This window comes from Conger conger, chromosome 8, assembly GCF_963514075.1.
Source record: "Conger conger chromosome 8, fConCon1.1, whole genome shotgun sequence".
Lineage (NCBI taxonomy): Eukaryota > Metazoa > Chordata > Actinopteri > Anguilliformes > Congridae > Conger > Conger conger.
Window position 1 is genome coordinate 14032535 of NC_083767.1, and position 17834 is coordinate 14050368.

Here is a 17834-nt window from a genome sequence, read left to right on the forward strand (position 1 = left end):
AATGGAGCGCTGACCACATCTCTTTTGCAAGAGCCTTGCATTGCACGGAGAGCCCTGCCACACAGCCCAGTTAGAGTGCAGTGCATGTGGAAAAGGAAAGGAAGAAGCAGTTTGCGGCTTCATATCAACTTTCATTTTGCCCCGGTTTCTATCTGCAGTGTGGGGGGGGGGGGTCTTTTTTTAGGGAATTGTTTCACAGGAGTGGGACAGTCTGAGAGGGGAGCACATTAGGAGCTATGTTTTCCCATGATGCCTCTGCTGCAACAAAGCTGTCTGTCAGCAGTGCTGCAGCAGTGTAGAGGGCGGGTCCTCGGGGACCGAGAGTGAAGGAGGAGGCTTACGAACCCACCCAGCGAGCGAGAGAGGGAGAAAGACGGAGAGAGACTGAGAAAGAGGTAGAGAGACAGATAGAGAGAGAGAGAGGTAGAGAGACAGACAGAGAACCTCCACAGGACAGGAAAACCCAGCGACGCAGCGCGCAGCACCTCAGAGCAGACGCTCAGAACCTAATGAGATACAGCGTTACTTTGATACTGCGTTAATTACACATGTGATGCGCGGCAGATGTCTGGGGGGTCTCAACCGAAAGTTCGTCAGACAACTCCGAGGGAGACAAACACTTTAGGAACGGTAGGTGAAAAACGGAGCCGTTTATTATTCATAAATCTACCGGTATAAGCTCTGCCGCAAATTCCAGGACTGCTGGGGCTGATCCTAAACAGTGATGGTACATGAAGGGCTGTCTGCTAAATAGTTCTTTGTGTACTCAGTGGCAGTTGGGAGTTTGTACAGGAAACTCTCCAAGAGCAATGATTAAAATAAGAGGAGCTTTGCACTGTTGACATACCAGGTTTGGCTCAGATGGTTTGCCCTCTATTTTTCATTAATAAAGTAGTCTTATGGGACAAGAAAGAACAGTTTGTATTTTTGGCAATAACACAATAAACAGGGAAGGTCTAGGTTCAAGTCTATGGCAAGACCTTTCTTCAGTTTGTGACTTGTTGTAACCTGTCTTAAAGTTAAATATATGTTTATATACTGTATAAGTATTATTTATTTCTGAATCTATTTATTAATTCATCTATGTACTGATCTACGCATGGTTAATGACCGTTTTGAGCAGTTTTGGTGATGTTTGATATACTGTCAGGTTTTTAAAATTTCCATTTGCATCAATAAAATATGTAAACAGTTCCAATAAAATGCTAAATAAACAGGAGCAAAATAAATAAATACAGAAACAAATATATAAATAAATTGGGAAAATTTTTTAAGAAGCATTTTGTTGCGATAAAACAATGCTTGGGTTGTTTACGAAATAAAACCAAATTACAGAAATACAAATATTATTAGTTATATTTTTATGCAGCATGCACAATGCAACGTCATTAACAGCTTCCAGGAATAACCAGAGACAAGACGTCATTGTTTTAACTCGGGCTAGTCAGGCTTGTCCCATAGATGCCCCTTGAGCTTTGGTTGTTTAAAGTTCATCATGAGGAATTATATCTCCTAAAGTAGCATCGCTACTGACCTCTTCCTGAACTTTTGTCATTATTGCGCAGATACCTAGTCATATTTTGAACTGTATGCAATGTCTTACTTAATTAAAATTCAGTTAAGTGCATTTCTATTTTTTGATGCACTTGTATTTGTTTGTCAAAACTTAGGATTTTGTAGAAAGGGCCTTGTTTAGGTTTAAGATGCAGTGCACCATGGGATTATTATTGAAAATGAATGCTGGGGAAGTAAACACAATTTTCTAACTTTTTTCTGTCAGCCCTGAGCGATCGAGTCGTATTGTAATATACTTCTAAATCAATTAACACTTCTGAGTTTCATTATTAAATATGTATTGACCCTTCATTACAACTGTGCAATAAATTTGAGCCGTAATTCAGAGCTAAAGGCAAACCTTAGAAAACGTGTTCCAAGAACAACCTCGGTTGGGAAGTAAGAATGTCAGAGTTTTGAGTCTTGCCATGCCTGCACTTGGCGTACGCATGTAAAACGTCTATTATCTTTTCCTTTCCCAGAAAGGCCGTCCAGTGGACCCTTATCTCCGTATCTTTTAATCACAGTGTGGAATGTGTGCCGGAATGGGCCCCACGACCCTGCCCGTGTTCCTGGCACTGTTCTACATGGCCGGCAGTGGAGAGTGTCAGATAAACAGCACCGGCAGTGACCTGGCTGTGGACCTTCCTTTCTCCATCCAGCAGGCCCACTTAATTACGACCCTCGAGCCCTTCTCTACCCGGGCCCCGGCCGCCGACCTCTCCCTGGGCCCCGAGGGCTCCAACGTCACTGTCAGGGTTTTCGTGCCTCCGGGTTGCACCCAGGCCACGTCCATGAGGTGGGCTTTCAAGTACATCAACACCGCGATCGCTTGCGTCATTTTCCTGGTGGGCATGGTGGGTAATGCCACCCTGCTGAGGATTATCTACCAGAACAAGTGCATGCGGAATGGCCCCAACGCCCTGATCGCCAGCCTGGCCCTTGGGGACCTGATCTACATCACCGTTGACATCCCCATCAACACGTACAAGGTAGGAAGGGTTGTCGTTGGATACTGCTGTTTGGTGGGCATTGTTTATGATCTCGGTGATGTGTGGTTCTTGATGTTGGTCCATTCAGATGACATGCTTACTGTAATTATTGTGACTGATTATTAAAAAATGTATATATTCAAATTCAGGCAGGAGAAAATAGCATTAGTTATAAACATGAAATGAGACAAACTTGAATAAATGTTTTTAGTCTTACTCATCTTATAATGGACTACTAGTGTAAGTGTGTTTGTTCTTGGAAATTACAGATAAACCTATGCTAAAACCTGACTGTTTAAGGCTGCTATGATTAACATAAGAAGAGGTTTAACATAACGACTAGGTACACTTCCTACAGAAAGACCTGAATTGCACAAAAATAAGATAGTCGTATCTTCAGATAAATTATTCCGGTTTGTGGTTCATATTCAATGTGAGCTAAAAGCCTTTAAAACATGGACACTAGCCAACTGTGACAACTACAATGACTAAGACTCTTGGCCTGGTATGTTCCCATGGGGACAGGTGACTGTATATAATGGAGTCCATCCACAGTCATAGTACCAGTAAATACTTGCTGGCGAGGAGTGTCTCTTACAAGGAAAATAGAGTACCTTTGATTGGCATGTACACTGTGATCCTTTTGTGGCAGTGTCCTGTAACATATTGTGTTAAAGTTCTGAAATACTGACTCATTTAAGTTGAGTGTTATTCTGGACACCTAATTTCGCAATCAGTTTTGAGATTTGATCAGTTAACGCAACTCATTATGATCGCATTTTCGTACCTTATGAAATGTACTTTGTAAGTCACTTTGGCTAAAAGTGTGCAGCAAATAGCTAAAATGTACATCGTAGTTACAAGCTATACAAGGTGGTGGTGGCAATACGTACTGTATTTAAACTGACTCATACCGTGCAGAGGCACGGCTTTAAATTGTAGCACAAAATTCACCTTTTCATTTATGACGGTTGGTCATTTTATTTTGACTTAACTGGCATGTGCCCATGTGATCAAAGGGGCATGTGACACTTCCTTCCAGAATAAGCCGGTCCCTCGTCCGGGACCCTGCAATCAGTCGGGCGCCCAGAGCTTATCTCCCGAAGCACTTTACTGTAATCTCCAGTGCCAAGCGATGAGTGCGGCAGAGACAGGGCCTTCTAAAATAAACATGCGAGACACAGGGAGGTCAAGGAACCCGCCCCTCTCCCATCCCATCAGCTAACCGCAACATGGCTTACGCCATCCTATCTTTGAATTCACGTTACCAGACAACCCAATGCCTGGAAATTACCAGCGCATTTCCAAAACGACGAAGCAAACACGTTTATGGCTTTAATAAATTAAGTTTTACAGAAAGTAAATGAAAGATAATCAGTGCATATCTTGAAAGTAATCATACTAATGAATAGTTTGTTTGTCCTGGAATTATCATTTGTTTAATAATTCCAGTGTAAGGCAATAGAAAATTTTAACTGTTCCCCCATCCTAGAGATTAATTCACCGCTGTGATGTCTGAACATGGGGGATACAACATGTACGAATTAAGCTTTTGAAGTAAACTCAATCTTCTTGTTTTAATTTGGCATTGACAGATATTCCATTCTTGCCCTCACATTAAAAAAACCGCAAAACTCTGGATTCTGACTGAAAGGGGTTTTCTAATAGCAGGTGTGACTCTGCCGGGGCACAGGTTGCCCCCTAGTGGAGTGGAGGTTCTTTGATCACGCCTGTGTATTTATTTGTTTTTCTGTCTGCACCTAAGCCCAATAAATTTAAATTTGTCTGGAGTTGCAGAACAACATAAATTTACTGACTTTTAGTTAGGAACAAGTGGTTATTCCTTAAGAGTGATCTGTATTGCATGTTTTGCATACAATAATGGATGATCTCGTTCAAAATGGGTGATCCCAGGTAAAAAGAATGTGCTTCTTCCATTTCAGATAGGTGCATCATTAATCCATCTCTTAAGGGGTTGTATATCTAATCAATATCATTGGCTAAGACACCCTGTCATTCTAAATGTCACTGTTTTGTCAATAACACCACAGTCCCAAAGCACACCAATCAGTGATACTGTAGCTAGGGTAACTTTGGCAGTTACCATGTTGTCTAGTGTTCTCCAGTAGAGCTGGTAGATAGTGATATCCATATCATGGGAAAAGATCATGAATATATTTCCAGACAGACATCATGACTTCTGCAGGTCATTGCAGTTTTCAGACATAACATATCCATAGCTGGTCAAAGTGGAGTGGTTCCCAAAGTAAAAGACTTGAAATGGGCAGGAAACCAAGCATCAAACTAAACTCTTCTGACTAGAATTTCAACTGAACTTAGTAATACCTCTCCAAATTCATTCAGTTATTCCAACACAATGTTGGCCATTGTTATTGTAAAAAAGAAAAAAACCTTTTTTGAGCATTTCCATTTATCCAGTGTTCAAAGTTTAAAACCCACTTGTCATTAGGTGACAACGCTAATGCATTGATTTATCTCTTATACGATGGAAAGCCAATCTTGGAGTTTAAATTAATCAATTTAATCACTTTGACAGAATCAAATCTGTGTGTAACGAAAACTGGCTATGGCATGATAATTGAATCTCATCCAAAGTATCTTACTTGTGAGACTGGTGACAGGACCAAAGCCAACCCTGCTCCATAAATGTCCGTCTTTTGTTTCAATTATCGAGTCTGTCAAGAGGCTTTTGGATAATCCCACTTTGTGGCTCCCAAGAGCTTATTTCTGCACAGTAAAAACCACCGCAATAAGACAGAGTTAGTCAAAGAGAACCTGTTGCTCCCTCAAGGGTGATACAAGAGTTGTGGTCTAAGTATCAGCCCCATTAAGTCAAGGGCAGCCCCTTAGAAACAAGCCCTCAGACATGTCAGCCCTCACACGGCCAGCTCTGTGCGTACACTCTGCAGTGTAAACTTCTCCTTTTTCGCACGCAGTCACAAGCCCCTTTGTTGAGAAACAGCAGCGTACGTTTGTCAAAGAGACACAGCCCTAAGGATGCAGTGGAACTGAACCGGGTGTCCCTCTGTTCTTTTAAGCTGTTAAGTGACAGTTCATAGAACAGAGCATGGTGGAAAATAATATTCAATTCAATCCCCAAAGGACACATTTGTATCGCTGCGGTCGCTGGGTATTAGCTCATGGGGTAAAAACACACTAACAATGCATAATATACAATGTATGTTGAGGGGTGGTAAGGTCGAGGGGTGATTATTTATGATTCATGACTAATTATATTTTGACACAGTAAAGAATCAGAAGAAGAATAGGCTCTACTTGTGTCTCTGTCCCTCTCAGCCATGGACATTGATGCTATGCTTACTTTTTTTCCCCCTGTACAGTTGCTTGCTGGGAAGTGGATCTTAGAAGACCATCCTTTTGGACACTTCCTGTGTAAGCTGGTCCCCTTCCTCCAGAAGGCCTCTGCGGGCATCACAGTCCTCAACCTGTGTGCACTCAGCGTGGATAGGTACGGTACTTACTCTTGGCAGACAAAGGCCAGCAAGGATTAGCCATAAGCTGTTAATGAATAAGGGCAATCATCGAAAATACACTATTTTAAAGGCCTTTGGCATAAAATATGCAGTCACTTTTGTAATTCTTGTTGATTGCATGGAAAAATCTGTGATCACTTTAATACTTAAATACTTTGTTATTCATTCTTATGGTGAGCTAAACTACTTAGCATACATGTATAACCATGCATTAGATTTATCTAATGGAACAATTTCAAAGGTAATATTTATGTGCACCAGGCTATGGGATACATACTATAACGAGCTGTAGATATATTATGCATGTACTTCTAATCCTAGCCTTTAATGTTTGTGAATGTTTGCCAATGCCAACATCTGCAAAAGATAATCTCCTCCATCAGTCGAGGTTATTCGCTAAATGTATATGTGCCTCCAGGATATTACCGGGCACAAAAGAACCTTTCAGCTCGGCTCAGGAAATGTGGTGTCCATCACAAACCACAGGACACGCCCAGCCCTCTTCCTCTGACCCTGAACAGAGTCGCCCCGCGGGCCCAGAAAGTAGCCACCTAGAAAGCTGCATCAGACACGCCGTGCACACAGGAACGCTGCGCTCGTCCGGGCGAGAAAAGCTCTTAGTTAAAACCAGATTTGACCTTTGACCCGAGTGTCACCTGTGTGAGAAGCACAGGAGGGAACAGCATGGCCGGTGAGGTTCTACGGGCCGTGGTTTTTCTCAAAACAACACTTTGTCTCGGTAATGCCCCTTTGAGGGCAGTAGACAAATGGCCCAGGAAAGATTAATTAGTTCCCTCATTTCGCTTAAGAGGAAACAGAGGGTGCGAGCTAGTTAATATCTTGTTTGAGGTAAGCAGTTGCGGAAGTTTATGAGGTCATTTGGAATGGTCTCCTTGCCATACGAGAAAGCATAGAGGATAGTATAGTATGATATAGTAAAACTAAAATAAGAGTTTCTCCCATTTGTAATACATTGTACAGTAAGCTCTCTTTTCCCTACAGATAATTACTTATGCCCTTCAGAAATGGAAGACACAAAAAGGATGTAAGCACTTACTATTATATTTATGCTGCCATTGCAGGCTTAGTGTGCAGCTCAAAAGCTTTCTGAGAGGACTCTAAAGTATCCTATTACGCTGGCATTTTTACACATCAGTGCCCTCTTGTATAAATCTTTTGCCAGAGGCAATATGACGCAGCTTTTACATCTTGTTTTTTTTTCCCAATGTAGCGGAATGTATGTTGCTTTCATATCTGTGGAATTGTTTTATGTATTCTCTGCTTACCTTCGTTTCATATATGCCTGATCTTTTTGCTGCATTTCAAACCAAGATTCCCAAAATAAAGTTGCATGCCAGACAAACAAACAAAGATCCACATGCAGGATACTGACTAATAGCAATGGATTGCTTTCCAGAAATAACCTCTATGTCTTGTAAACCTTATGTGCCACAAACCCGAAAAAGGGGCACAAATATCAGCTTTAGTCCCTTTTTTTCTATTTTCCATCCCATCATGATTCAATGTAAATATTTAGATGTGCATATAACTTTACTTGAAAATGTATCTTTGAAAGCCAGTAAAACAAACGGGCTAGCAAAGAGAAACAGAAAGACAGACATTCAAAAAAAAAAAATCATACTGCATATAATGTTTGCAGTCAGCAGACCATTTTGTTTTCAAACAGTTGCTCTGAGGAATCGTGAGAAGGATTATAAACTCTACTCGTGCATAATAATCACAGGATAGCCATCTTGAAGCTATTGAAAGGGAAAAAAATACTGGTAGTTCTTGGTAATTATTCATGCTGCATGCCCCAAAAAGTGTTTTGATGAGGAAGATATGTCAAAAGAGCTTGCCAACAGGACATTACTGGGAATAGTTATACATGTTGTCATTCAACAAAATATTCTTCTTTTTTGAAGTCTTCAGATTGAACTGCACTTTTCAAAACTTTGAAATGAAACGTAGAACCCTGGACATTAGTATTTACTCAGATCATTTTTCAAAGCACAAAATACAGACGTCGTCTGAAATAGGGGATTAGAGGAGCTTTCAGGTAAGCTGAGAAAAGCATACCGTTTTCAGTTGGGCAATACTTTGAAATCAGTATGTTACAACCAAGTCTAGAAATATTTTAATGTGGGGAAATGTTTTGGCTTTGGTGAGGAAATCTCGCGACAGTTTTACATGCTCGGTGAAGGGTGGCTTAGGAAACCTGACAGTACAGAATTCTTGCTGCGAAATCAGAAAGGGAATACATTTTTTTCTCCATCCTGCAACAACAGGAAGTGTCTGTCTGGCCTCTTTTCTCTGGTGACTTTATGATGCGATTGTAACAGAAGATCATTGTCAGCAATTGGCCCATGCTCCTACATTAGTGCAGCTACTGTAAGTTCAGAACCTTCTAGGTATTTTGTCCCTTGGGTACACTTAACTTGGCAAGTAAATGTCTTTTGGCTACCTTGGCTGACCGTAGGGATGTGTAATGCAGAAAAGCATATTCCTAAGCATGGGCCCAAGAACAGAGCCTTGGTCGACATTTACTTTGAAGCCAGAGAATTCACATAGGAACCGAGTCCAATATTAATAAACATATCAATCGGACAAAATAATTTTGACATGAAATTCATTGACATTGCATAATAACTCAGACCTGAAAAATAAAGACTTCAATTCTATCTGGATTCAGTTCTTTAGGTGGTTGAATAAATAACATTTGAGTTTCCCAACCCTGTTCTATCATTCTGTAGGTTTTCATTTCAACACTAATTTGGCAAACCTGGTTCTACTAATTAGCAGCTCAAAAAGATCACTGGCTGTTGAATGAGGTATGAAAGCCTACAGATCAGTAGATCTCCAGGAACATGGTTCACTGATTTAGCAGCACTCAGGGCCCTGGTAAAGAGTCTGTTGTGTACTGTGTGTTGTGTGTTGTGTGCTGTTTCACAGGTACAGAGTGGGTCTGATGGCAGTGTGTTGTGTGTTGTGTGCTGTTTCACAGGTACAGAGTGGGTCTGATGGCAGTATGTTGTGTGTTGTGTGCTGTTTCACAGGTACAGAGTGGGTCTGATGGCAGTGTGTTGTGTGTTGTGTGCTGTTTCACAGGTACAGAGTGGGTCTGATGGCAGTGTGTTGTGTGTTGTGTGCTGTTTCACAGGTACAGAGTGGGTCTGATGGCAGTGTGTTGTGTGTTGTGTGCTGTTTCACAGGTACAGAGTGGGTCTGATGGCAGTGTGTTGTGTGTTGTGTGCTGTTTCACAGGTACAGAGCGGTCGCATCCTGGAGCCGGGTGCAAGGAGTGGGTATTCCGCTGCTCACAGCTGTTGAGATTGTCACCATCTGGGTCTTGTCCATCATCCTGGCCGTGCCTGAAGCCATCGGGTTCAACATAATCACCTTCGATTACAGAAACGTCACATTGAAAACCTGCATGCTCGAACCCAAGACCCCATTCATGCTGGTACAGTACTTTTCATCTATTCATTTTTAGTTCTGGGAGCATTCCACTGAGGTGGCAGAATTGCGCAGAGGCAGCACAATGATGGGAGCAATAGTCCTGTATTGACGAGCACTGTCTTTTCTTGAAACCTTGCTGACCCTGTGTCAACATGGTCAACACAGTCTGTTTCCTTTCAGGGGTCTGCAGAGAGGCACACTTATGTAAAATGCCCTTCAGTTTCATAGAGCTTGTTGCATAGGGTAATTATTTGACTGCTCATATAAAACAGACATCAGTCAGTATGTTTGTTATTCAAGGACATCATGAACTGAAGAACAACCATGAAAGCTGGATGTAATGAATTCCCCCTCGAGTGCAATGCACTCTTACTGTATACCACTGCTCTACCGCCTACACCAATGCAGGACATGCTGCAACCGTTTTAATACGCTCCCAGGGAACAAGTGACATCTTAAGCGAGCCATAGAGTGGACTACTGGAGAGCTAGCACTGGTTAGAGGATGGGTGCATATGTTTACGCTGGCTTCTGGTAACTTATGAGCACCTGGTGAGTTGCTAGGATGTGTTTGTGCAGGACTCGGTTTAAGGTAGACTCTTGGCTGCAGACTCCCAGCTAATGTTGGGAAGTTGGGTGATGACACAGTCCAGGCCAATTGTGGGTGATGACACAGCCCAGGCTCAACCCGGCAGTGTCTGGCTACAAGACTCATAATGAGCAAATGTATTGAATGAGTCACTTGGGGGCTCAAGAATTTTAATTTTTAAAGGCAAGTGGCACATTGTTAGCCATTATTTACTCTGAACTGTATCCTTTTACTTTTCAAATTACTGGCTGGTTATTTTACTAGAAAATAACAAGTAGGCTGTACTATTAAAGACTTTGACCTTTCGCCAAGCCATTGTTTGCACTAGGGAACATGGAATGATTGATTGCATGATGGGAATGTACATATATAGCAGACCAGTGCATGTATATTCCCAACTGACCCATGTGTCTACAATGTAACACACAATTCCTAATCTTTAGGGCTGCAGGCAGTGGAAGTCTACAAGGGTATTATGGCTAAACATGTAGCATCTGAGGGAGGCTGATGTAAATCTATTATGCTGGAAAACTACAGGCACTGCTAAGAGCCTGACCTAGATTGCTTTCCTTACAGTATATGAAGAGCTTTAATGACTTTAATGTTTATACGCTCAAGTACCTAATCATCTGACTGCGATTAGGCTTCTCAAAATATCAATTATTTCCCCAGGAACTTTTCACACAAACCAACCGGCTGTGATTGTTTGTTTTCAGAACATAATGTGGGAAATATGGGCTCATAAACCAGCTCAATGGATTTAGCAACTCCATGAATCATGGTAGAGATGTTTGCTTTAAAAGTCCACAGAGTTCCCCCGTTTATGTGTCAGTGCAGAGAGCTCTGTCTAGTCCCCCCCGCCCCCCAGTTCTAAACCCCTGCTATTCTCTCCAGTTCTATACGAACGCCAAAGACTGGTGGCTTTTTGGCTTCTACTTCTGTGTTCCTCTGGCCTGCACAGCCATCTTCTATGCCCTCATGACCACTGAGATGCTCCACAGAAGGAACGGAAGTCTGAGGATAGCTCTGAGCGAACATCTCAAGCAGGTGAGGGACACTGAACACACTGTGGAGCTTCACTTAGCACACTACCACACCACCCTACACTACACCCCAACACGGTTCCACAATGCACAGATACTGAAATCTGTCTCTTGAATCCCAATCCAGCCATGGTTTTCTTTCCTGCCAGGTAATTAACTGAACTATTAGTGTTACTGATCGGACAGACATTCCTCACACCTGACTACCAGGTAAAGGGAGGGTAGAAAACCAATAGTTTTTGGTGACATATCACCATCACAGTGATGAATAGCAAAATGTTTCATATTAACTCTCCATACTGCTCCTAAACCTCCAAATTGAACCGTATCCATTGGTCAAACCCTTACTCTTACCCAAAACCTAAATTTACAGCAACCCTAATATTGGAAACCACAAATCATATTTAATAATATGAATAATGTGTAACTGCATATTAGTAACACACACATTACATGTTAATAGTGGTGAAATACATTAATCAAGATTCAAGGAAATATTACGGTGAGGCGCCTCAGCTAATTGCACAGGAACACACTTTATTTGACTTTATTAGTTGCTATCACTTATTCCAGTCATTTTACCAGACTCCTCAGAGGTCCCATTATGAAATATTTAAGATTTCAGAAGCTATTAGCACTTTTAAAAACATTTAGACAATTAAATTTGTGATGTTGAAAGATTGTGGTTATAACGCTCGGCCTTGCCTTTTCCGTTTCAGAGGCGAGAGGTGGCAAAAGCAGTTTTCTGCTTAGTGCTGATATTTGCACTCTGCTGGTTCCCTCTGCATCTCAGTCGGATATTAAAGAAATTATTGTATGTTCCGGGTGACAGTGAGCGTTGTGACCTTCTCAGGTACGTACAGCCACATTTTGTTTCTTAATGAAATTGAATAAAATGTGCATTGATTCAATTTTTAATTCCCTCTAGTGTGTTCCATATGTGTATAGACTAGAGGTAGACAGTTACCGCAATAGATACAGTATTAGTTATAAAGAACAGACTTGCATGATAATAACGGTTTAATGAGAAGTCATTGACTATTATGCTAAATTGTAGCAACATTAATTGTTAGAAAACATGTCGGCTTTTTTTTAAAAGAGGAATGATCGGGTTTACATTTCAGAACTGTCTACCTCAATGGAATGAGATCCTGTGGAAGGATTTAAACCTAATTAAACTGATTTTCCTCTTCTTTCTAGCTTCTTGTTGGTGCTTGACTTCCTAGGCATAAATCTGGCCACTGTCAACTCCTGCATAAACCCCATCATCCTCTATTTCGTCAGCAAGAAATTTAAAAACTGTTTCAAGGTAGGCCTCCTGCTTTTTATCGCTGTGCATGTTGGTTTTACCCACTGCTTGTTGGAAGAGAGACAAACATTTAGCTGGTCTCTCTTCAAAGACAGTTTTTTTTTAAAGAAAGTGTAACGATAAGGATGGTTTCTTCACTCACTTTTTTTTCTGGGAAAATGTAAAAAGAGCTGAATGATTTATGAAGTCATTTACCAGGGTGAATCCATGCTGCACATTCCATTAGTGTGAGACAAGCCAGGCATCCTCTCAGAAGCTCTCCAGAGAGATAACAGCTCCCCAACCCTCACAGCACCTATTAGATTAACTAACCTAAAACATCACTGCGTGTCATAGAGACCGAGGGGGCCTCTATTGAAAAAATTAGGCACGCAAAGAAACCTCTAATTGCATCGTTAAAAAAACTTTGCCCTCGAACATTAAACGAGAGATTATTGCCCTGACATGATGTTAGGAAACATATTGGGGACCACAACAGCAGACTGGAATGTGTATGTTATAAAGAAAGTTACATGTGTTCATGTATTCTACATCTGTTTATCCTAATAAGAGTCATGTCAGAGCCATGCATACCCCAAGAATGTAGATTGCGGATTGCCAAATTTAGGCAAGACTTTGTATTTCCTCTGTACGTACCATTTTGTCTGTACTGGTTTTGTTTATCAAAAATGGCACATTATGTCACCAGTGGAACATTGTGCAGCGGAATACTATACTATAAATATGACGTAGTATTTCCTTCTCCGAGAGTAATATGACGTAGTATGATCTATGGATCTTGGTTCTTGTGCTGTAGCAACGGAAACAGAAACAGTTCAGTGTGGATGAGCGTACATCTCATGAACCTTACGCTCTCTCTCTCTCTCTCTCTCTCTCTCTCTCTCTCTCTCTGTCTCTCCATCAGTCCTGTCTGTGCTGCTGGTGTCACTCAGGGACGTTGATAAACAGCATGGTGCCACTGAACGGGACGAGTGCGCAGTACAAAACGCAGGAGGCCAACAACCACAACCACGACCGCAGTCTACGGAAATACAGCGACAACTGAGGCCCTCGCCCGTGACCGACCACGCCACCACTGCCCGCTCCCCTCAACCCCTCCAAGCAGTGCCCACGAAGTGCGCACAGGACCGTCTATACCCTCAACAACAGAGATACGGCGACATACCAAACACTACAATCTCAGGTTTCAAAATCAGCCTTCACTTTTGCAGAGGACCGAAGTGCTGCTGAGCGTGAGGCAGCAAGAAATCTGTTTTATTTTTCTGAAAAGAACACGACGGCAAGCCCGTACGAAACCAAGATGTGCTTAACCATGTTTCATAGTTCCCTGAGGGAATGGCCAAAAACGGGTGGACAAAATGGAAGGACGCGTGAACAAGTCGAGGCTGAAAGGGAGTCGCGGCTATAAACAGCTCGGCTCAGTAGCAGTAGTCTCTTTTAAAATTTCACATTAAGTGGGCTGATGTCAGCAACACCACTGGCGGCCGCAGGAAGGAATTCCAGTGCAGAGGTCACTTCTGGCCCACCGCGGTGTTCGCTCGCTGATTCACACGGCGCTTGGTTTTGGCGGTCTGCACGGGGTTCAGCCAAGAGCCTTTTTATATTTCCAGGAAAGCACAGAAGATGTTCCCACACAGTTTTTTTAGAAGTGCGGATTACGCACATTCATATGTAACCTACTTACCGGGACTCTCTGCGACTAGGCTCTAAGGCAACCCACCTGTCCAGGTAGAACTGGAGGATCAGGTGAGCAAGCAGGCACATTAACCACATTAGCCTATTAGTGATTTAATATTAAAGTATTACATGCAGTATTTATGAGATGTTTATTTCAGGTGTAAGATGCATTGCTCTTCCACTTCTATGAAATATAGATCATTTGTTTATCCAAATATATGTTATATAAATGGTGTTACTTATGGAAGGAAACAAATGGAAAAGACTCGATTGAAACTGAAACGAAAAGGTGTTTCACCTTGATTGTCCTTGAGAATGTTAATATTTATGTTTCACAGAAATATTGATGTTAAATTATCAGTGACAACACATGAATCCAGAATCACTGGCCTCAGAACTCAGAGGTCAAATGTGGACACGAACAAGTGTCAAAGTACAAGGTATTACTGTCAGGTAGTGTTCTCGTGGGTGCCGCAATGATGCTACATGTTTGAACTTCCTGTTTGTGGATTCTGGATTCACATGAAAGCAGAAGGTCACCGTGTCAGGAATTTATTTGTGAAGTTTCCAACCAGGTCTGTCTGTGCTTGACTCGACTTCTAACCACCTCATGAAACTATGCATGACAGGAGTAGAAGCCCATGAGAATATGTTCATGAAAAAACAGATTTTGTTTTAATATTCAAAATTTAGATTCAAATTCAGAAGGCAAGAATATATAAATGCCAACATCACAGTGGACTGTCTCAGGACTCACCTGGGGAAGGGTGGATTTCAGTGGGGACCCCCTGGTTAAGCTGCACATGAGATCTCGTCCTCCATCAAGTCTGTGTGATCCTGACCTGTAAACTGTCGATATGTGATACAAGGGAGCAGCTAGCATTGCTTGCGTAAGGAGGACACAGTGTCTGAGCTCTCCAGGAACAATGACAGATGTATACAATTGGGTATTTACATTTCTTCCGCAAAAATAGGGGACTTTTTTTGATGCAAATGTCAAAACTACTTGTATGTTTACTCCATATAAAAAAGTTGAAAACAACATCAGCATAAAATCTAATTATTTGGTGATTCTGACAGACAGTCTTTAAGTTTTTTCTTACATTTTGTAGTATATTACTAAGAAACGTTGTTGGCCTTCATTCAGTGCCTAAAGTAGGACTGATTATGTATTGATTTATGATGATTAATTATGTGCTATACTTAGTGCATGAAAGGGAATAGAACTGATTATGTGTGTTTCTGTTCATGTAATACTGTGCACTTGACTATGTATTTGTTATAATTTCTGTTAACCTGCGTGTATGTATGTACTGTATGTGTGTATGAGTGTGCTTGTGTGTGTATGTGTGTGTGTGTGTGTGTGTGTGTGTATTTGTGTGAAAATGAAAGAATGATAAAATAAACAAACTTCAATCAATTTGTGTTCATTATTTTGTCATTGTTAAATAGTAGCCAGATATTCAAGAATTAACTTTTTATCATGCTGTTGTTTTCTGAAATCTGCATACACAATGAAAATACAATAGCTATCGTACTTTAAACTGTATACATATTTTGATGGGTCATGTGACAATAGCAGCACATGGATGTTGTATTTCCTGTTGCTTAATCCCAATGACTACCGCAAATCAATCAATACCTTGTTAACACATAATAACAAACATAACAAACATTTTCCAAACACAATTCTATGAATATGCACCTATTTAGATATGACAGACCTCATAATATTAATTATTGCAATCAACATAAGCATTTGTATGTTTTCTTCTGTGATGTTGAGAAAATAATAGTCACAGCAGAAGGGCCCCATACTACAGTTGATAGCAGCTCAGACAGCACAGGAAGAGACCCTGATGTTAGCGTTCAGCTCTTCTCAGTACTCACATTAGTGATTCACTGTGTACTCTGAAACGAGAAAGCAGTGTTCAGTTGTACAATGGCAGCTGTGAACCGTCTTGATCTGATACAATTGGCACAGTAAAGTTCTCTTTGTATCCAAAATCATTTGCTTTCTTTGGACTTTCATTCATCAGGAGAAAATCCTGCAGACAGTCTAGTGCTCAGGGGTCAGGGTTGAGTAGCCCTGTGGTAGAGCATTGATTTTCTGTCCCACGCAGATTTTTGCTCATACATCTTCTTGCTATCATATCCTTCAGTAAAGCTGGTCATCTGCACCATCCTTGTTATATTGTACTGCTGAGAGCACTGCAAACTCCATTCTTTAACTGTGTGTGTGTCTGTGCATGTGTCCATGTGTATTTGAGAGAGAGAGAGAGAGAGAGAGAGAGAGAGAGAAAGAGAAAGAGAGAGAGACATGTTCCAGTAGTGTTTTAATGTGGCCAACAGTGGCTTTTTTTATTATTTCTTTTAATTATTTCATCATTTACCATAGCAAAATGGAAAGCTTCATAGCTTCTTTCATTGTTCATATAACCAATGTTTATAGAGACTTATTATTTGTATTATTGCAGACACATGTCTTAATTGGATTGCAAAATATATTTGCATACATTTCATATGGAGATCAGAAATATATATTTTTTGTGCTACTATTTTGATTGACACTTGACTTTCTGGATTTGTATTGGATTTTTAAATTTACCCAGCTAGCCCAATTTTTGTTCACAAAGAAAGGTACACTTGTTGGTGTCCCAATACCAGCTATTGTGAAGCTGCTTTGGAGGTCCTCGAAGTGTAATTTATTTATTTATTTATTTGTTTGTTTGTTTTTCTGAACATTAACACTCTGTTGCCCCTATATAAGCCATTGTAAGGCAGGCGAGAAAGCCATGATACATTTCTGTAAGTATTTATGTATCCTTCATTACACACAAAACCTCCCTGACCAAATAAAAATCATACCCTAAAGCAAATAATAATAATAATAATAAAAACTCCAGAACACTCCAGAAACTGGTACCTAGCCAAAGGAAATACTTATTGTGTAAATAACAATCATTCACTAAAACATTATGGTCTGGATTTCTAATTACTCGTTATAGTTATATAAAAGACTATTTTAAGGCAGTTAATTTTATCAAAGGCAGCTGAGGTACACCAAAACATCTCCCAGGTGGGTGCTACACATTAGTGGTGATTGAGGCAAGTTTCCCCCTCATCACAGTAAGCGTTTTTAGTCTCTAGAAAAGCGCTATATAAATGTAACGATCTATCTACCTATCTTTATAAACTAAAGGGTTTTTTATCCACTGCTCAACCTTGTTATGGCAGAAAAGGAAAGTTAATAAAGAAATTAATAAATTAAAATTATCACATTTAATCCTACAGCATACAATAAAAGCATTCTTTCAAGTGTTTGCAACTTAAAGTGAATTAAGCTTTAAATTATCACTCAGGCTTATAAAAGCACGTACACCACTGCTGGAGTAAAAACTCAACGTTTCTCTTTGTGTCAAGAGCACTACACAAGATCAAATGTGTACCACTTGGGGCACCAATAAAATCGCATATGCTCTTCGTAAGACTAAATTGCTTCAAGGATAATTGCGCGTATGCCTGACTGTGAGCATTGTGAAATGTCAAATGAATGGAGTCTGTTGTGTAGCAGTGGATTTTGGCATCAGCTTTAATGTCAAATGGAACAGGTTTCATGAAATGTTTAGACCAACCAACCAATGGCAGAAACAACAACATCATATCCTACTAATTATTTTACTTCTGAGTGCAAATT

General features: G+C 40.8%; 1 protein-coding gene across 2 annotated transcripts; it reads left to right on the forward strand.

The window, feature by feature from the left end:
* The first annotated feature begins 374 nt into the window (after positions 1-374).
* On the forward strand, positions 375-15557 carry LOC133135662 (endothelin-1 receptor-like). 2 transcript variants are annotated; one of them, XM_061252843.1, is made up of 8 exons: positions 375-630; positions 2037-2546; positions 5909-6036; positions 9326-9524; positions 11003-11155; positions 11871-12004; positions 12352-12460; positions 13365-15557. In XM_061252843.1, the coding sequence occupies exons 2-8, from the start codon at positions 2088-2090 to the stop codon at positions 13503-13505; spliced, it is 1323 nt and encodes a 440-aa protein (XP_061108827.1). In that variant the 5' UTR covers positions 375-630; positions 2037-2087; the 3' UTR covers positions 13506-15557. The 2 variants fall into 2 exon arrangements, with proteins under 2 accessions (XP_061108827.1, XP_061108828.1); XM_061252844.1 differs by having other exon boundaries at positions 2041-2546.
* The last annotated feature ends 2277 nt before the right edge of the window (positions 15558-17834 follow it).